At 48.5% G+C, this 21,657-nt stretch overlaps 1 protein-coding gene across 1 annotated transcript in view; it reads right to left on the bottom strand.

The window, feature by feature from the left end:
• Positions 1-21,657, bottom strand: part of RPH3A (rabphilin 3A) — a 95,808-nt gene that overhangs the window by 27,248 nt on the left and 46,903 nt on the right. The window contains exons 4-8 of the mRNA XM_058532274.1: positions 6,582-6,711; positions 5,269-5,355; positions 4,516-4,681; positions 1,823-1,861; positions 1,573-1,725 (exon numbers count right to left, since the gene is read on the bottom strand). Coding sequence (XP_058388257.1) covers positions 1,573-1,725; positions 1,823-1,861; positions 4,516-4,681; positions 5,269-5,355; positions 6,582-6,711 — 575 coding nt within the window. The remainder of the gene's footprint in view (positions 1-1,572; positions 1,726-1,822; positions 1,862-4,515; positions 4,682-5,268; positions 5,356-6,581; positions 6,712-21,657) is intronic.

Here is a 21,657-nt window from a genome sequence, read left to right as displayed (position 1 = left end):
GAAGCGGAAACAACCCAAATGTCCATCAGTGGATGAATGGATAAACAAAATGTGGTCTATCCATACAATGGAATGTTATTGAGCATTAAAAAGGAATAAAATTCTGATATACGCCACAGCATGAATGAACCTTGCAAACGGTATGCTAAGTGAAATAAGCCAGTCCCAAAAGGCCACCTACTGTATGATTCCATTTATATGAAATGTCCAGAATAAGCAAATCCAGAGACAGAAAGTAGATTAGTGGTTGCCGGGGGCTGAGGGGAGGGGGGTGGGGAGTTATTGTTTAACGGGTACAGAGTTTTGGTTTTGGATAATGAAATAGTTCTGGAGATGGACAGTGGTGATGGTTGCACAACAATGTGAATATAGGTAATGCCACTGAACCGTACACTTAAAAATAGGTAAAACGGTAAATTTTATGTTATGTATATTTTATCGCCATAAAAAAAGATTTTGAAAAAGCATTGCCAATAAAAACTTCACCTCTGGAAAAGAAAAACAAAAAGCACAGGCTTGGGTGTTGGACAGACATGGGTTTAATTTCCATTTTAACCAGTTGTCAGCTGTGTGGCCTGGGGCAAGTGGCACTACTTCTCTGAGCTCCATTTCTCCATCTCTAAAATGGGAATGATAAATGTCTTCATACCTGAATTTGGCGGTTATGACAAGTATTAAAGGAGACAATATATGTGAAGAGCTTGGGACAGCAACTGGCACGTAGTAAGCAGTCAAGAAATATTCTCTGATGTTGCGGATATGAGAAATTCATCTTTCTTTGTCCATCTGAATCCTACGTTCATTAGAGGGTCTGGACAGCAGATTAAGCACAGAGTGACTGCCTAGCTCTCTTGCCAAGAAGAAGAGGAACTGGGGTGCTAAACCACGAACCCACTATTCAGGAAGAGAAGGCCAGAGGTCAACAAGGGACCGAAATATTCAGCCCATCTAACTTAGACCCAGTCTCATCTTCTCGCTACAAAGAAATGAAGCTGCTCTGAGGTCTCCTACCAGCGGTTATGGAACAGAGATCTCCCCAATCTAGTAGACATTTCTTTCAAAGTCTAGGAATCAAGGACTCCCACCGGTCCATTGCCAAATAAAGCCACCACGGGTGAGGCCAGAGGTACGGGGTGCCCAGTGAGATGAGGGCACCTGTGAGCGGCACCTGGCCACGCTGACCCACCCCATCTTCACGGACAGCAGAGACCACCTGTCAAGGGAAGAAAGAACTTAGAAAGGGCTCTATGAGAGGGAAGTGTCCTTACTTTGCCCAAAGCCGAGGCGCATTTCCCCCCACAGTTTTTGAGGAGGAAGGCAAAAACATCAGGTAATTCTTACATGTGGCATTGGAGCAAGAAAAGGATATAAGCAAAATTATGGAGACAGAATTATTTCTGATCCTGACTTTCCTCTGCCATAGACTAGAACCAGCATCTAAAACAGAACATGGCACACAGTAGGCGTTCAATAAATACTGAATGAATAAAAGAATAAAAGAACTGTCCTCTCCATTCCTTTTGATTCTCCTCATCCAGAAAGCCTCATCCTGGATGTGCCCATCTCTCTCACCTGCAGGGCTCCGGCTGGAGTCACCGGCAGCCCCGCCGTGGCTGTGGTCCCAGCTCTCTAAGTCCCTGCTGGATGAGCTCATTCGCGCCTCGGAGGCTCTGCGCACGGGAGGCCCGCAGCTTCCTCGCCCAGGAGCAGAGGCCAGGTCAGGGCCTGGAAGGAAAAGCATGAGTTGAATGGAGAAAGGGCAACTGAGGAACGGGCTGAAAGGACTTCTGCCCCAAAGTAGAGGAAAGTCTGCAGAACCCACCTGTCTTCTGACCTGGGCCCCTCCTCTCTTCGGTGTCACCTGGAGAGAGAGAAAACTGATGGGGAGCACTTGTTTTATGGTTTCTGGGGAGCCATTACTTAAGCAGCTCACAGAGGGGCCCATCCACCACTCCCAAGAACTTTTTTTTTAAATTAAAATTCTCCCCTCCCATCTCCCCTTTGATGGAGCTCCCATTTACAAGTTCACATTATTTCCGTTCATGCACAAACACATATGAGCACACACAGGCTTAAAAAGAACAAATTGGGATCACTGGCTACAAACTGTTCTAGAACGTGCTTTGTTCTCTTAATTTGGTTTCCCCAGGATTCACCAAGCATGCTCCAACCTCAAGCCCTTTGCACACGCTATGGGCCCTCTCTACCACTTTAGTCAGATGTCTCCCCAAATATCATCTCCTCAAATAGCCCTTCTCTGACCTGCTATCCAACGTGGAGCCTCCTGTCACTCTCTATCCCCTTCACCTGCTTAATTTTTCTTCCCGGCACTTATCACTCCCTGATATTATATTCTATCGGTATTTGCTGATGTTGAGCACCTATTTCCTCTACTAGAATTTTAGCTGCATGAAGGCAGGGATTTTGTCTGTTCCATTTACCACTGTATCCCTAAGGTATAGAACAGAGCCCGGAACTCCTTTGGTGTTCAGTAAATGTTTGCTAAAAGAATATTGAACGCGCATATCATGGACGTAATTCCAAATCTATAATGTACATTTACATCACTCCATTTTAAAAGATGCTTAATATAGTATGGTGTGGATATATCATAATCCATTCAATAATTCCCTTATTAATGAATATTTAGGTTTTTCCAGTGTTTTTGCTACCATAAATAATGATGCAACAAGTATACTTACACATATATCTTTTTATATTGGTATTTTTATTGCTGTTAGATATATTCCCAGAGAGGAATTGCTGGATCAAATGGTATATACACTTCAAATTTTAATAAATTCTGCCATATTACTTTCCAAAAGGCTGGAGGTGATTTATAGTCCTAGCAACAATTTATACAGTACCCGTTTCCCCCAAGATTCACCAGCACTGGATCTTATTACCAATAACTTTTTTGTGTGTGTGTGTGAGGAAGATCAGCCCTGAGCTAACATCCATGCCAATCCTCCTCTTTTTGCTGAGGAAGACTGGCCCTGGGCTAACATCCATGCCCATCTTCCTCCACTTTATATGGGACGCCGCCACAGCATGGCCTGACAAGTGGTGCCTTGGTGCGCGCCTGGGATCCGAACCCGGGCCGCCAGCAGCAGAGCGCATGCACTTAACTGCTACACCACGGGGTCAGCCCCCAGTAACTTTTTAGGTGTCACTATGCAATGCTGGTGATGTTACTTCTTCCCAGTGAGGTGAATGGGTATTACATCAACCGTATTTTCAGAGTTATTTATTTTGTCCAGAGTTTACCGGATAAGCTAATTTATACCATTTATGCATGTATGTTTATGTGTCTATATATAGATGATTAACATTATATAATATTAGCCAACATTTATTAAGTGCTGCACACTGCAGAGCGCGTTATACCTAGTATCTCATTTAATCCTCAAAATATCACAATGAGTTATTAACCCAATTTTATAGATGAGGAACAAATCTCAGAGAGGTTAGGCCGTTTGCCCAGGCTCACACAACTAGTAAATGGCAGAGCTAGAATTCAAATTCAGGTCCTCTTGGCCTCAGATGTCCAAGATCTTGACAGTTATGCTATACAGTCTTTTTAGCCTAGAGAGAGTAACGCTTAACCAGAAAGAAGGATGCTCTAGTGGTGGAAACCGGGGGCTCCTCAGGGATGTAGTGTATACTGACAATTTGGCAATTCTCTGCAAGGAGTAGAAATTGCTCATACCTTGTCAGGAAGAAAGTATATGTTGAATGCCTTTTGAGTTCCTGGCACTGTACCGGGTACCTTGAGAAGTGATCTTATGGGAGACATGGTTGGGTACTTCAATTTCTGAGACCTTCACTATAACCTTCCTTTCAGAAGCACTGTCTGCACTCAGTGCCAGCACTATCATTCAGACCAGATCATTTATCACTCAGTGTTAATCAAAATTACGGTGAGGACGTTATCTGGTCAGTCCTAGTGGCCTCATTCAATTAAAATGTGTTTTTACTGTAGTTGAATTTTTTTCTTTTTACTGTTTTGCCTCTCCGTTTTTGTCATCATTTTAATAATAATGATACTTGGATAATAGTGATAATATCTATAGTAGTGGCAGTTTTCTTTTACTCATTTCCTTTCTATGCATCTTCCCCTTTTAATTAGTTCAATTTCAGATTTGCTGATGGTTGAAAGAAAAAATATCACGGGCCCCAAATCCCCTTAGGCTTCCATGTGTATTTTGGTTGTAGGAGTTTCTATCAGATCCTAATTTTAATTTCCACCTCCATTGTTCCTCTAAATACTCCATCCGGGATGGCACCAAAGCCTTTCCGCAGCCTGGCATTGCTGGAGAGTTCCCTGTGCTGCCCTCTTGGTGAGGGTTCATGGTGAGTTGTTAAGGGGACATAGGAGTCCTAGACCCAAGCCCAGAGGCTGTCTGTCCACCAACTGGGTAGAAAACAGATATGATGATGTCAGGACATCCTCCATGTAGACCAGTTAGCCAAGACCTGTCCTTGGTGCTGAAAGGAGAAGCTGTTTTGTCTTACCTCGAGTTGGAGCCCGGGCAGGGTGCTTGGGCTCGGGGGTGGGCTGCTCAGGGGCAGCAGGCTCGCCGACGGGCTGCTGGGGCTTGGTCTTCTTTATAGGCATAGGCTGTGGGAGGACCTGCTTGGGGAAGCCCTTGAAGAACCATGCTCCAGAACGCTTCCACACCTGGGGGTGGAGAGGTCGAGGATGAAGACGTGACAGCCAACAACTACTGCTCTTGCCTTCTTGAGTGCTAACTTTTAACTTTGCCCCCTACCCTCAGCACACTGACACAATAGCCAGCACACTTCTCTTACCACTACGCTGCCTTTTACAATTTCTATTTGACTTACACAATATCCCTGAACACTCAAGAGAGAGGGCCTGAGTATACTTATTTCCTTGATGGAAAAAGTTGAATGGCAGAAAGGTTACAAACTGTTATAAGGTTACATAGCCAGAGAGTGGAAGGGTAAAGACTGGACACCAAGTCTTCCACCTCTTAAACATGGCGTTCTCCCTACTGCTAGGAAGAGAAGATTCACAGAAGCAGGAGAGGAGAAGAGAAACTCATTCAAACTCTTAGGGACTATTCTGCCAGTGTTCACAGCTGAACTGGTTCCTTTTATACCAACCACTTAAGACACACATCTGACCAGGTTCCCCGGTCCCCAACTGCCTCAGACTTGGGGTTCCCTGGTTCCAGAGAGGAAGGAGGAACTGGACAAAGAAGGGAAGGTCCTCCAGAAGCCAGATGGGGCCAATCCACTCACCTCTCTCTGCTCGATGCAGATTTTGCAGAGCCACACGGAATGCGGGCGGTTGTTGGAGGTCTCCACCCCACACTTGGTGCAGACATTCTAGGGACAAAACATAGTCCAGTGCACACTCAGCTATGCCAGGCTCTGAGCTGCCAGTGACCAGGGGAAGTGACCGGGAAGGGCAGCAATGGAGACCCATTCTCTCTTGGTGGATGTAAAGAGCTAGAACTCTTTGTCTCACGTCCCTTCCATGACCAAGGCCAGTTACAATAAAGGTCCAATTTGAGTCCTAATTTCCAATAATAAGAACTGGAATCCTTCCCAAGCACTTGATGAAGGAATTCTCCGAGAGTCCCTGTGGGGTCTGAATTCTCAGCATATAGGGGAGATCACTGATATGATTTTTTAAGAGGAAAGGCCATATATCCATTTTGTTTATTAATTTATTTTTCTTTATTTCCCAAATGAATCTGAGACAACTTAGACTACAGGTTCAACTCTTCAAGGAGAAGGAAGTTATCTGAGTAAATGCCACAGCTGTGTGAGGGAGCATTATACTTTCAGCTGAGTTCCTGGAGCCAAGACAAGTAGGAAAGTCTAATAGGTCACAAAATTCTCAATATCTGGTTGACTGCAACAGAAAAGTTTTTTCAAATAAACTTCCCCCAATATCTCATTCTAAATGTTTGGACCCCAAGCAGGAGTTGCCAAGTGACATTATGGATGTCTCCAGCTGAGTTGTTTCCCTGAATTCCTTTCCTGAGAATTAGACAGACCAAGGACAGTTGTATTTCTGTCCTGGAATTGTCAAGTGCAGACAGCTTGAGGAGAGGGTAGGGTGTGGAGAGAGCACAGGGAGACTCCCCTTCAAGAAAGAAGGCTCATGAAGCCCAGTGGTCCTCACTTGGCTGGAGAGGGGCTTTCTAAGTCACTTGTACTATAACCCAGGGTAAGAGAATGCTGGGTAAGCCTTCCACATACGCACACGCTCTTTAGCCTGACATATAACTTGCTAAGCCACAACCAGGATACTTGCAGGCTCAACCATAGCTCACGTCCTACCTCAAGCTCCCAAGTCCATCCTGGATGAAGTTGAGCCCCAAGGGGACAGAAGGATTAGAGTGACTTAGAAGGGAGGAACCAGGATCAGGGTTACCTTGGAATACAGCTGGGCATGGGAGCATCCCAGAAAGAATCATTCTGGCAACTACCCTTCAGGACCCAAGCACCATCCCCAAGACCCAGTGACCCTCAAGGCTCAAACCCAGGCCTAGCCGCTCTGCATGTGATGAGCAGGGAAGGAGAGAAGAGGAGGGCAATGGTACCTTCTTACAGTCCTCACACACCACACAGGCAGAGCCCAGCATCCCCAGCTGTTCTCCACACAGTATGCAGCGGTTCACCCCATCCCCAGCCACGTTCTTCCTCATGTTCTCCAGATGGTCCACCAGGCGCCTAGAAGCAGAGACAGGGTAATAAGGACCTTGTTACCAGGAACCACCACCATCTTCCATAGTATCAGGCTGATGGTCTTAACCTTCTTTGAGTCATGGACTCTAATGATGACTGTCAGACCCCTCCTCAGAAAGGGGTAAATGCACATGAAATTTTGATACATTTTCAGAACATCACAGAACCCATATCCCATATCTCCTACCTATTCTATTGACTTTGGATTAAGAACCTTATCTAGTCCTATCTATCTCATGTCACCTCCTCCGGGGAAACTGCCTTCTGAGCACCAGATCTGCTTATCTAATTGTCTACAAGGTGTCTTCACTTGGATGTTCACAGGCATCTCAAACTTGTGCTTTCAACTGAACTCTTCATCTTGGCTGCTCTCCATCCCCATCCCCGGCATACCTGCTTCCATTCTCAGGAAATGGCACTAACCTGCTCAAAACAGGAACCTGGGGGTCTTCCTTGACCTCCTCCTCCCCTGACATTCAATGACCCAATCAAATCCTCTTGCGTCTACCTCCCTAACATGTCTGGAGTCCACCCATTTCTCCCCATCTTCACCTCAACCAAGCCACCATCATCTCCCCTAGATGACTGTAGCGACCTCTTAATAATCTCCCTGGTCTCATTCATGGCCTTCTGCGATCTGTTCTCCCCACCACAGCCACGGTGCTACCCCTAAAACATAAATCTGACCATGCCACTCCCACTCCACTTCAAAACCTTAGCTGGTTCCCTTTCCACAAAGTTTCCATGCCCTACAAGGTCTGGCCCCAGGTGAAACCTTAAACCTCTTCTCCCTGTTGGTCTTGCTTTCAGTGCTCTAGTTCAGTGGCTCTCTCAGTGTGACCACCAGACCATCAGCATCAGCGTCGCCTGGGAACATGTTAGAAATGCACATTCTTGGGCCCCCACTCCAGACCAACTGGATCAAAGGCTCCGAGGGTGGGGACAGAATTCTATTCTAACAAGCCCTCCGGAGGATTCTGATGCACATGCAAGATCGAGAACCACTCATCTAGTTACACCAGTTTTGGAGCTCCAGTTCACCTATCTGCCTCAGTACTTTTGCACATTCTGTTCCTTGTGCCTGGAATACAGTCTCCCCCCAACACACATATTTGTGATCTCTCTCTCTCTCTCTCTCTCTCTCTCTTTCACACACACACACTTTGCCTGCCAAGATTCCCCTTATCCTTCAGATTCCAGTTGAAATATCACTTCCTCTTAGAAGCCTTCTCTGACCACCCATTTTATTTCCTCTAATAACAACCCTGTGCTTCTGCATAGCACTTGTCACATTTGTAAGTAATTGTGAGATTATCTGCATTGAGTAATTATTTCATTAGGAGTCCATCTCTGGCTGTCCCTTGAACTATAAGCTCTCCTGGTCCTGAGACTTTGTCTGTCCTGTTCCCTGCTGTGTCTCATGGTTCAGAGTGAGTGTTCACACATGATGATTGAACCAATGAATGAATGAATGAGGGAAGCCCACTTCCCAAATTTATAACCAGCCAAAGAAAGCTGAATTGAGCACCAAGCGACATATAACAACAGCTTATACTTATATAGCACTTAAGATATGCCTGGCATGGTATGAAGTGCTCTGCCACCACCCCCACCCCCAAGGAGGTAGGCACTACTATTATGCTATTTTACAGGTGAGGAAAGTGAGGCACAGGGAAGTTAAATGACTTGCCCAAGGCCACATAGCTAGGAAGTGGCAGAGCCAAAACTAGAGCCTGGTTTCATGTGCATCACACCAGCGCTTCTCAAACTTAATGTGCACGCAGATCACGTGGCCATCTGGTTAAAACGCAGATTGTGAAACTCCAGGTCTGGGGTGAGGTCTGAGGTGCTGCATGGCTAGAAAGCTCCCAAGTGCTCCCACGTGATGCTACTGGTCCCCGGGCACACCCTGAATAGCAAGGCTGTATAACAACCACCCCTGCCGGGCATCCTGTATCGATCGCAGGTGGTTTTTTGACACTTCCCACCAGCTTGAAGTCATCTCCTTGTCCTTTCCTCAGACAAGACCTTACTGTTCCCATTGCAGCCACAGCCAACGGACACAGATGGAGCCAGAACCTGCCGACCCCTCCCTGGCTTGGATCCCAGCTGTTGACACAACTGGACAGCGTGAAAGCTGCTGGGATGGGACTGGGGCATCACAGGCTCCGGAAGGTCCCTGGCAGCCCTGCCTGGCAGCCACCTGATGCTGACTCTCCTCATAGGCCCTCGGCGCTCCTGCCATCCCCTCAAAGCGCTCTGCTCGCAATGTTATAAATAGTAGCTTCCCCCTTTGTCTTCCATTCAACAGAGCCGCTCTGCCCAAGGAAGAGCCAAAAGCAGCCCGTAGACTCCGGAGCCTCCACTGTGACCAGATGGAACAGAGCTGCCTGGGGAGCAGGACGTGCAGAACCTGCAAAGGCAGCACGCTATTCCCTTCCTCCTCATCTTCCCCTACCCCTCCCTCCCCGTGTTTTCCCTAGAAATTGTTTTCATAGGATGATGGGAGGTGGTAGTAACCAGGAGCAAGCCCCCAGTCCGTGGTCTCAGAACACCTGGAATAACAGTAGCCAATGTTTATCGAGCACCTACAATGTGCCGGGGCGGAGATAAGCACTCCACGCAGATTTTCTCAACGAATCCTTCCATAAGCTAAGGACTATTCTTGCCCCCATTTTCCAAATGAGAAAACTGAGGCACAGAGAGGTTAAGCAATTGACCCAAGTCACACAGCTGGGAGGTGGAGAAAGCTGGGATTCACACCCAGGCAGTCTGGCTCTGGCTGCCTGTTCTTCACTGCTCCATCGTGCTGCCACCACTGCCAAGCAGAGCCCTGGGGAGGTCCCTGTGCAGTCCAGTCTCCACACTGCTCAGTTCCCTGCCTTCCCCACACCAAGGGACCCTCAAGTGTTGGTAAGCACCCACTTGCACACACACAGTCACCCCAGCTGGCCCTGTCCCATCTGTCTCTCACCCCCCTGAGCTTGGGACAAGACCCCCCACAGCTGCCCCATCATCCTGTTTCTCTAAAGAACCCTCAACATAGGGTCGAGAAATCTGGATTCTAGCTCTGGATTTTGCCTCCCTGGGCTTCAATTTCCTCACCTGTAAAACAGAAGGCGTTGTGCTAAATCAGTGGTTGTCAAACTGTGCTTGATGGCACCCCAGGGTTCCTTAGAGCCAGTTTAGGGCCTACCCATGGTAGTGGTGTGGTAGGAGGGATTCTGAGGGGCCAGGAGACCGTATTTCATCCAGAGCATGTCTGCATTTATCGCTTTTGTTTGTTTGGGCTGTTGAATTAGATTTCGTTTGGAAAGTTGGTTCCATGGTTTAAAGAAACAGTTTGAAGTTGTCTGGAGCAGATAAAGTTCAGGATGCTTCTCAATAAGACAATGAAGTGAGCTAACGGAGGCAGACAATGGTAACGGCAAGGTGACATTTTTCTTGTACACATCCTTGCTCTCACCTACTTTCTCTTTCCCACACTGTCCCAGCCAGAAAATGGTTAGATTTTGTTCTTCTCATTCTATCAATAGAGATCCCAAAGCACAGAGAGGGTGAGAGGCTTGCCTAGGGTCACTGAGCCAGGGTGGGAATCTAGTTCTCTGCTTCAGTAAATTACCTTTCTTTCCACCATGCCCCCAGGGCCTCCTGCCTCAGCTCAAGCTTTGCCAACCCAGCTCAGGAAGAGAGCAGAGGACAGACGACCCAATTCTAAACTGTGGTGCCTTTTACTCGGGAAACTTAGAAGGCTTCCCTGACTCCTCTTGGAAAATAAGGGGCCTGGATTCACCCACCACTTGCAAATCCCCATTCTAGCCTCTCTACCAAGACGCCCGTTCCTTCCACCATTCAATCCTAAATGGCGAAAAGCCCCATTAACACGCCTTGTACCAGGAGTGTCTCATTAGCTTCTATCAGTGGCAGCAAATGGCACAGAAAAACAACAGATTTAAGATCATTATTCAGATGTCTTAGCTCAGGGACCCTTGTTATTTGTGGATTCAGTACAGACCAAAAAAGAGAGAAGCACATGGGGTGGGGATGGGCAGACCTTCCTTCTCTGCTCAAACATCGGGATGAGCAGAGGGTTTCCGGCAGCCCGCCCGTTTGGCCCTCCTCTCTGTAGCCCCATATGCTAGGACCTCAATTTGGAGGGCCCCAATCACCAAAGAGTATAAACTTGGAAATAAAACTTTGCAGGAAGCTAAATCAAAATGATGTTATGGAAGATCGTGAGTCACAAATGGGTCTTCATCCTGGTGATAAAACATTTCAGCTTTCTTACCCCAGAAGGAATGTTTTTGCTCCAAGTCTTGGCAGGAGAGCCTAAATGCATCATGGAAGATGCTCACAACCCTCAATTCATGTCGCTCTCCCAGACAGCATTAAAAAAATACCAATGTGTTTAGAATAAACCTTTTCTGCCATGGTTCTGATTAAGCCTGGATACCAGTATTTCAGCATGCAGCCCTGTTGAGATCTGCTATGTGGAGGGACGTTCCCAAAATTTATGGTGCTTCTAGATCACCTAGGGAGAGTGTTCAACATTCCGACAATGATTCTACAGGGCCAGGGCGAGGCCCGGGAGTCTGCATTTGGAAGCGGCTCCCTGTATGATCCTGATGCTGATGAATCCCCGGGTGCACTATGAGAAATGCTGCAGGAAGGAGGTCGTGGGACAAACCACATGGGAAAATGCTCTCCTATTATAAGTGGGAAAAACCCCCAAAACCCAGGATGTAGAACTGTGATCAGAGTGTGAGTTTGGGTTTGGACGTGCTCATCTGGACATCTTCCTGGTGTGTACTGGACAAAAAAAAAAAAATCAGGAAGGAAACACACCAACATACTCACAGTGATTATCGCCAGTGGTGGGATTATGAGTAACTTTTATTTCCTTCTCTAATGCCTTCCCCACCCCCTCCTCTCCTTAAGCACCCAATTAACTGGACTCCCCCATACTTCCTTAACTTTCCACAGTGAACGTGTATTATCTTTACAGTAGAAGAGAAAGTGCATTTTTGAAGGAAGAGAAAACATAAGCCAATGGTTAGAGGACGTGGGTTTGAATTCTACCTTTTATCCAGTCAATGACCTTGAAAAGCCTTTGTTCTCTGGGTGCCCTCCTTCCAGACTATAACGTGAGGGGTTCAGTGAGATGCACTTCACGTTTCCTCCCGTGGGCAACATTCAGGGGTTCTCAGATCCTGAGGCCAAAACATCAAGTTTTGAACTTGATGTGTTTTGAAAGAGAAGACCTGTCTGCAGTGGCACGCTAGTTTTGTCTGCCTGCCTAATGTCTCCACATTAAGTGCCCGATTAGCTGGACACTGTAAGTGGCTGTCACTCTGGTTACGTCTTTACATGCCCGACTAACTTTAGGACTACTACCCCTGCCTTGCATCCAGGAAACACATCCATCACCGGGCTGTGTGCTGAGGGGGAGCTGTTGGTGACTCAGTGAAGTTGGGTGGGCACCTCCCATTTCTCAGGATGCTCTCAGAGGCACCAGAAATGGTATGTCCCCTCCTCCAGGCACCAACGATGACCTCTGGAGGTGGTGGGAAGTGGATCCCCAACTTGGTCTGACCTTGTCGTCCAAATGGATACAGACGGGCTCTTCATTCGTTGGACAAATATTTATGGAGCACCTACCATGTGTAAGTAGACAGTGAGGACCCAATGGGGAGCAAAACAGATGAGGTCCCTGCCCTCATGGAGCTGGCGTCCTAGGCAGGGGCTCAGACGTCATTTAAATAATCACATAGATCATCGTAATTACACTCCTAGTGAGTACTCTGAAGGACAAGGATGGACAGCCACGAGAACTCATAAGAGAGGGACATGAGCAGTCAGGATGCGGCCTCAGGGGAAGTGACCACTGAGTTGAAACTTGAGGATCAAGAGGGGTGAACTCTCAGTAAAGACAGTGCGGAGGTGCACTGGAAGGAGAAGGAATAGCATGCACAGAGGACCTAAGAGACGCTTGGCCTGGCTGACGGGCTGGACGCTGGGAGACGAGTCTGGAGAGGTGGGCAGGGGCCACTCCATGCAGGGTCTTGAGTCTGAGTGATGTGACAGCATTCAAGGGCTTTAAATAGAGGAGACTCACCTTCCCACATTTTGAGACAACACATGGTCATGTGAATGGGACCTTTGGGCGCCTCAGAGCAGGGAGAGTTTCAGATGCTGCTGTGGTCCTAATTAATGAGGCAGGCAGGTCTCTGGACTTAGTCTACACACGGGGCTGGACCAGGTCTCTTGAAATGACAAGACTGTCCCAAATGGGTCCAACTCAGTAGTGGTAAAAGAGAACACTAGAAGGAAGGGCACAAGGAAGCCTGCCCACTAGCAGGCTTCAAGGAGTCAACCTCTGTATTAGCTTCCTTTTGCTGCTGTAGCAAATTACCACAAGCTTAGTGGCTTAAGACAACATATATCTATTATCTTAACAGTGCTGGAGATCAGACATCTGACACAGGTTTCACTGGGCTAAAGTCAAGGTGTTGGCGGGGCTCCACTCTTTCTGGAAGCTCCCGGGGGGAATCTGTTACACCCTTGCCTTTTCCAGTTTCTAGAAGCTGCTTGTATTCCTTGGTCCGTGACCCCTTCCTCCATCTTCAAAGCCAGCACTGTAGCATCTTCCAATCTTGCTGTGACTCTGACCTTCCTGCCTCCTGCTTATAAGGACCTGTGTGATGACATTGGGTCCACTGGATAATCCAGGGTCGTCTCCCCATCTCCAGATTCTTACCTTAATCACATCTGCCAAGTCCCTTTGGCCATGTAAGTTCACATATTCACAGGTCCCAGGGGTTGGGATGTGGACATCTTTTGGGGGGCCGTTATTCTTCCTACCATACCCACATTCCTGCCCCATCTGCCACTCAGGTTCTATTTCCTCCTGATTCAGGTCTGAATCAAGACTTCAGCCCTCCTCTTGGAGCAAGGTTAGGGCAATTCCTCCCTGCCTGGCTGAGGATGTCAGACGAGGCAGGCTTTGGCCTCTGCGAGGTTCTAATCACCTTCTCCAGGTGCTCAACCCCAGGGAAGTATAGACTCCATACACGCATGCACACACACACACGCACACACGCATGCACACCAGCACACACACTTTTAGAATTTAGAAATAGGAGGCAGCTATGACGCAGGTGTTGGGGTGCCAATTCTGGAGGGAGCTTGCCTGGGTCAACTTTTGGACTTCTTACTTCCTAGCTCTGTGACCTCAAGAAAGTTACTTAACCTTTCCAAGCTTCCATTTTTCATATGTAAATTAGGAAAAACAAAGTCCTTACCTCCCAGGATTATTGCAAAGACAAAATGAGAGAGTGTTTGTAAAATGCCCAGAACATAGTAACTACTCAGTAATGGTTGCTGCTAATTATTTCTTCTGGAAATTTGTGGCTTTTATATCTCCCTGTACTCACATTTTTTCTATGCAACCAGAGTGCTGTAATTTGCCCATGAAATCCGTCTTTCTAAAGCTTTTAAAGTGGCTGCAGTGAGTGGAAATTGACAGGATTCATGTGCTCATCTCAAAATACACACACACGGAGGGCACATGGCCCCATATATGAACATGTATGCCCACAGGCAGACCCGCAGAGACACATGTCCACATGCACCTGTGAGCACACACACACACACACACGTGCATGATCAGCATCTACATACAGAATATGCTTTCACACGCACGGCTACACAGACTCTGCCCCTGCAGGGAGCCCAGCCCCGTCTGGCTGCCTTCTGCAGACAAGGATATAAGCCAACGGCAGGCCTGATCATGCTTGTTTGTTAAGCTCAGGCTCCCTGAAGAAGTCCAAACTGGCCTCGGAAACATTCAGGCAACTGCTTTTGAGCTTTCAAACCAGTATTGCTGCAGTGTCTCGACGGATGTCGAAGAGAAGGCTGATGGATGTACAGTTGCTCCAGGAAGTAAGCTTAACAGGGTGGCTGCAGAGCTGAGAAAGACGCCCTGCCTGTCAAGGGGTGACGGGTTTGTGTACCGATGCCTGAGTCGGTGAGGGAAATGGCGAAAAGCTGGGGTTCCACCACTGAGGGCATGGGGCCGGAGCGGCTGTCTTTACAGTAGCAGTTGACCATGACTGCACGATTCATAAAAACGCAGCAAAGTGCGAGAGTGGGTGCCATGCTGTCTCTCTGTCTCTCTCACACGCACACACCATCCATTCCAGAATCAGGCTCCTTTTCTCTTCACCCTAATTGCTGAGTAGGGGGGATATTACCATTAAGTTTATTAAACTTGGCATTTTCTGAAGTTAAGGACGGGCCACCTGCTGTGAACGGGGACACGGCTACTCTGATGGGGGCTGGCTTGAGGCTCCAATGCCAGGCTCTCTCAGGAACCCGTCCTTAAATGACTGAGCCACTCTGTCATGAAGCCATGCAGCTGGCACGCAGGCTGCGTGCATTTCAGACTCATTAATTCTCACTGTTGTTTATTGCTGTCGCCACCTGGGGAGCCGTAAGTCCTACTCTCTCTCCTTGATGGATTGGTGAGTGGGATGCCTGCCTGGGCCTCAGCACCTTAGGGAAGCGGGTCACCCGGCTCAGAGTTGGAGACAAAGGAGCCAAGACAGGAAGTCAGTTAGAGGACTCAGCCGTGCCAATGCAGTCAATGCCAGGCACAGGACTGGGCCATCATAAACCCAGAAATAGGAATAGTTACCAGGAGCTGTGCTAAGCATCCCACATGCGTTGTTTTCCTTAAGCCATCTACACCTGTGAGATGAGTTCTATTATTCACCCCCTTTTTACAGATGGGGAAACCAAGGCACACAGAGGGAAGTCACTTACCCAAGGGCACAGAGCCTGCGAGTGGCGGAGATGGGATTGGAGGCTAGGTCCGGGTGCCCAGATGCTGTTGCCCACTTTAGGAGAAGAAAGTCTGTATTTCATTTCAGTGCTTATGGTTGGGACTCTTTCTAACCCCTCCACCTGCCCTTTCCTGTCGTAGAAAGTAGAGTCGAGAGAATGTGGTGCTGAGGCCCGCGGGGGACAAGGGTCATTGCGGTGGAGAGGGATGAACCGTCTCATCAAAGGAAGAAATGTGTGAGACGGAACCCGTTACCCTGAGTATCTGAGACGCCCTGTAAATTACTGACTTCCCGAAATCCCTGCAGGCATTTGTCAGTTGCCTTCCCTACCTGCACCCCCAAAAGGCAATAGGATAAAGCGGAAAGACAGGTTCAAGTTGGAAGTCAGATTTGGCCACAGAAAAGCTGTGTGCCCCTGAGCAGGTGTCTTAACCTCTCTAAGCGTCAGTTTTCTCAGCTGTAAAGCAGAGACAATAGTCTGTCTCTCGGTGAGGACATTATGAGGATTAAAGGAAATCTGACATATTTGAAAGTTCCTTGGTAATAGGACCCTAACCCTGGAGCCAGCCAGCCTGGGTTCGTAATCCCAGTTCTACTGCTGTGTGACCCTGGGCAAGTTGCTTAAACTCTCTGTGCCTCAGTTTCCTCATCTGTAAAGTGGGGATGATCATAACATGGCCTAATGTACAGGGCCATTGTGAAGATTACATAAATGGATCTACGTAACGCTCTGAGCACAGAGCCAGCACGTGGCACTTTGTAAGAGGGGGCTGTTCTCAGTATTTCCCTAGAAGGTGAGTGTGGTTGCAGGAAAATTCTCGAGTTTGTTTCTTCTCCCTTTTCTGAACCACCCAATGAAAGGGATAGACCGGCAGTTCTCAACAGGGGGCGATTTTGGCCCCCAGGGAGCATGTGGTGATGCCTGGAGACATTTTGGGGTATCATAGCTGGGTGGGGGTTACTACAGGCATCTAGTGGGTGGAGGCCAGGGATGCTGCTAAAAAATCCTACAAGGCACAGGACAATCCCACCACAAAGTATTATCTGTCCCTAAATGTAAACATTGCTGAGGTTGAAAAACCCTGGGCTGAGGTCCTTGGAGACCACACAGTCCAACCTCACACTGTGAGGTCAAAGTGATTCCATGAGAAGCCCAGTCAGCTGGGTTCAGGGTCACTCAACGTGTACTGTTCATTCAACACCTACTCATTTGTTCTCCAGGCCCTGGGCTAACTAAGGAATTAAGAAGATTGCCACGTTCACCTTGTACACACACATTCCATAAAGCATTAAGGCTGTAGAACATTAGAAAGTGTTGATCCAACCCCTGGGAACACTGGGGTACTACTCAGCAGTTCTTAACATCAGGGGTTCAGCGTCTCCCCCAAACCTGATGAAATCTATGAACATTTCTTCTCAAAAAATGCACACAGACACATGCATAAATGTGTCTATAATATCAGGAAGCCCCAGAGTCCCTGAATCTTATCCACAGAATGTCAAGGACTCCAGGTCAAAAAAAAAAATGTGTGTGTGGGATCCTCCTTTAGAAAGAGGAGAGTATGGTCTGGCTTTTTGTTGGCTGGTCAAACCATAGCAAAGACTAATTAGATGTAGCAAGTTCCAAGCGTTATTACTCACCTCTCCCTCTGGCCACATTTTGGAAAAATTCTGTGCCAAAAATATAGGGGATGGTGGGACTGTGATGGGGAGGTGACAGGAACCCAACAGATTCTGTCAACCACAGGTCTCCCCGCATCTCTCTGTCTTCCTCCTCTATCACAGCGTCTGGACACCAAGGTTAATGACAAATCCTAATTACTTTTTTGGGCCCATCTGTTTAGGGAAGTTGACCTCGAATGGAAGCCACCTGGCTGCCTGTCCCTTTGCAGGCAGGATACGTGAGTGAATGCCTCTGAGAGGCTCTGGACAGAAGGAAATATTACAAGGACGCAGAGGGACCCACCACTGGGGAAAAACAAAAACAAAACACGCGAACACAAATTTCCCCAGGCAGATGTTTAATTCCAGACTTAATACACTCTAAAAGTCCTGTGGACACCCCTTGGGTGTCCATCCAACTCACAGAGGCCCTTTGCACACTCAGGAGAAGCCATGTTTGTATAACCTGGCACCTCTGGCCACAGCTGATTGGATGAGGGGTGGGCACTCAGGCTGAGCTGAGCCAGTCAGAGTTCCTTCCCTGGGAATTTGGAATTAGGACTACGAAGAGCCATAACAGCTGGGGAGGAGTAGAATGGGCATGTTTTCTAACATGTGGGATGAGAAGCAGATCTTTCATGAGGCCAGGCTGTGTTCCTGCCCTTGGATCCCTTGAGATATCTCTGAATCTTGATATGAAATTTTCCTTTTTGCATAATCTGGTAGAGTCTCCAAAGATGGTCACCGTTAATGCCTTCCTTCCCTGGATGCATAAGTCATTCTTCCCAGAAGGAGATGGGATCTATTTCCCCTCTCCAACAGAATGTGGTGGGGTGATGCCCTACCAGTTCTAGACTAGCTATTAAGAACCCTGGCAACCTCCATCTTTGCTCTCTTGAGATCCATGCCAAGTAAAGGAGCTCAGGCTAGACTACTGCATAAGGAAAGATCCCGTGGAGGGAGAGGACCACACAGAGAGCACTGAAGCACAGACTTGGGAGTGGTGGTTTCTTGGACCTTGCAGTCCAGCCCAGCCACCAGCTGAATGCAGCTGACTGAGCGACCCCAGCCCATGCCACACAGATCAGAAAACCCTGCCTGAATTCTCAACCCACAGAATCGTGAAAAATAATATACCGTTGTTGCTTTGAGTCACTGAGTCTGGGGTGGTTTGTTAGGCAGCAATAGATAACTGAAACAACCCAGCTGGAATTAATTTCCTCTCTTGCAAGCAAAGTGTCCTGACTAATATAGAAAGTCTGGAGCAGTGAGGGCATGCAAAATAAACTCTGAGATCCCTCCCGCTTAGCACTTGAACAAGGAAGGTGGGGGCAAAAGGAGGCTGTTTAATGAGTTTCCCTTCTGGCCACCATCTCTCCCCGGGGATCTGAAGAGAGCCGAGCTGGGTTGAGGGCTGAGTGGTGAGAGAGGGTTTAGACAAGCCCTTGGGCAGAAGCAGTGAGGCTCCAGGGGGAGAACCAGCTTTGGACCGCTGCAGGGCCTGGGGCTCCCTGGGGTGGCTAACTCTAGCAAAACTGCCCCAGAGAGGCAGTGCCCCCTGGGAGGCCTGAGGGTGATTCTCCCATGGAACTCGCAGAGCCGCGGGAGCATGGAGACCAGTTATGGTAGCTCTGAAGGTACAAACAGGTTAATGAGATCCCGAAGAAATCACTGGGCCAGCACTGAGGGGGTTCCAGCTCCCAGATCCCCAAATATCCCCTCCAAACCTGAGCTTTTAAAATTTTCGTGTTCTGCAGAGTCTATGAATTTGAGGCCAAGACTTCAGGAAAGACACCTAATAGTTAAGAGCAAAATTCTGCAAGTCAGCCAGACAGGTCACATCTTGACCCTATGTGACCTTGGGCAGGTGGCTTAACCTCTCTAAACCTCAGTTTCCTCACCAGCAAAATGGGGATGATAATGGCACCTACCTGATAAGATTGAGAGGAGCAGTTAATGAGTTAATCCATATGAAGCTTTAGGTTCAGAGCTTGGCACACAGCAGGTGCTCAATAAATGGTACCCACTATGATGATTAGTTATTATGTTTATTAACGATGATTTCACATCCCTCCCAGACGGCTTTCTCAGCTAATAGACAAGAAGCTTGAGCATCATAGAGCTTGTGTCTGAACCCAGAAGGGTTCCCAGACACATCCGCCACTTTAACAGCTAGAAGGAGCTCATTTGCTCTGAGAGGAGCAGCCAACAACATGGTACGGGGTCCTCTACCAGACACCCCCAAATACTGCAGAGTCTGAGCAGGAAGGATTCTGAGAATCAGACAGACCAGCCTCATTGGATGGGTGGGGAAACTGAGGCCCCGAAGGCCTCATATTCTGAGAGCCTCAGGTTCTGAAGTGGAGCCCCGATGGCGCCCGTTTTCAGCCTCACTCCATGTCTGATGTGTGGCTTTGCTTTCATCTGACTCCGCTCTGATCCCCTCCCAGGGAAGCATGGGTAGAACAGAATGAGGGCAGGTACGAGCTCACAGGACACAAATAGTGTTGGGTTTGCTTCTGGCGATGCTACCAGCAAGGGCTGGCTGCTGGAAGGTGCAGGAAAACAGCCACTGCCAGAATCCTCTGGGACCATCCTCCCTGCTCTGGCAGAAAGCACACCATCTCAGCAAAGGGACACTGTGTCACCAAGGGCTTGGCCCCAGCTTCCTCGGAAGCCTCTCAAATCTCCTGCAGGGGAAGCCAGGGGCTGCCAGAATTCCAGGGCTTGCCAAACAGGAGTCTCAGGGCGTAACTCTAGAACACAGGCCTTGGCCAGTGTCAAAACCTGAGCTTCCCCAGCAAATGTATTGTTAAATGATGGCCACCATTGAGCATGCGCTCTGTGCCAGGCGCCACGGTAATCCTTTGCATGCTAATTAAACACTCACTGAGAAGTACGTGCTAATGTTATCCCCATTTTGCAGATGAGGAAACTGAGGCACAGAGAGGTAAAGTTGCTTACCTAAGGTCACACAGGGAGTAAGGGGCAGAGCTGGAATTTGAACCCAGGTCTCTCTGACTCTGGGGCCTCAGGGATTAGTCACCGGCTATTCCACCATGCCACTGGGTTAGTCGAGGCAATGTGGTAAGACATAGAGGACAAGGCAGGGAACCCAGCTAGAATGTTCTAGAATGTTCAAGCTTGTATCTGCTCAGTCCACAAAGATCCCCTTAACTTTGCCCCCAGAGGCAGCCCAGTGGCCATGTTTGTACAACATGGTCGGCACCCCTGGGCACAGCTGATTGCACAAGGGATAGAGCCTGACATAACCCAGCCAATCAGAGTGCCCTCCCTGAGAACTTGGACCCTGGACTACAAGATTCTAAACTCTCCAGGCTCTTGGCCACAGGAGACGTAGAAAGAAATTGGGAGGTAGCATCCTCTGCCTCCCAGTGGCGAGGTGAACAAAACAGGCAAAACCCTCTATGCTCAGGAATCTTATAATCTAACAGGGAGAGAGTCAAACTAAATGCGTCAAATACAAAAGATGTTAGCCGGTGTAAGTGCTACGCAGGAAAAAGGAGGAGAGGAATTCTTGCTTCCAAGTGTTCACCCTTGACATCCATGTCCCTCCTTTCCGAGGGGCTGAGCCCCACTGTTGGGTGAAGTGGACACACACTCACACACAGACACACACACACACGCGTGTGCACGGTCCAAGAGCTCCAGCCTGGACAACTCCCCACTCCTGATAGAGCTTTCAAAAAGCAAGATAACAACTGAACCCTATAAGCAGGCCCCTCGAGACCCACCCCTTCAGCAAGTTTCCAAAGAAGCTGACAGCGAGTGGAGCACAAAGCTGACACAGGCTGTGGTGGGCATTTGTCAACTGTCAACAGCACCTCAGATCTCCCCAGCCCGCCCTGAGTAAAATGATCTGCAGAGGCTCAAACCAAAGGCCCCCACTTCCTGCGTGTTCATAACATCGTTTTCCATCCAAGAACCTCTTAACCCCGAGCTGAGTGTGTGGGCGGGAGATAACCGGGCACCTCTGGGCCTAAATCAGTTGTAAGCAGTTGGCAAAGGCTGCCCCTGGCAGAAGGGCCTGGGGAGGGGGCTGGGGAGGAAGAGGCACCCCAGCACCCCCTCCCATTTCCTATTTGAGATCCCAGTCTTGGGGGGCCACTCTGGGGGCCTGGCATTCTTGAAGCCAAAGTTTCCACCCATGCCAGGAGCCCCCCCTACACACACGCTCCCTCTCCTCTCTTCTCCTCTCCTCTCCTCCCCTCTCGCCTCCCCTCTCTGAGGATCAGCCACATCCCCCACTCCTCTCGTCTCAAGCCCACCCACATACCGCTCCCTCTCTCTCTAGCACTGTCTTTGCTCAGGTTTTGTCACTCTCTGACACACGGGTCACACATCCTTCTTACATCCCTTGCTTCTCTCCTATACACATTTTTTAAATCTCTGCCCTCTGAGCCCC

This window comes from Diceros bicornis, chromosome 35, assembly GCF_020826845.1.
Source record: "Diceros bicornis minor isolate mBicDic1 chromosome 35, mDicBic1.mat.cur, whole genome shotgun sequence".
NCBI classification, from domain to species: Eukaryota; Metazoa; Chordata; class Mammalia; order Perissodactyla; family Rhinocerotidae; genus Diceros; species Diceros bicornis.
The sequence above is the reverse complement of the archived record's forward strand: the minus strand, read 5'-3'. Positions and strand labels throughout refer to the sequence as shown.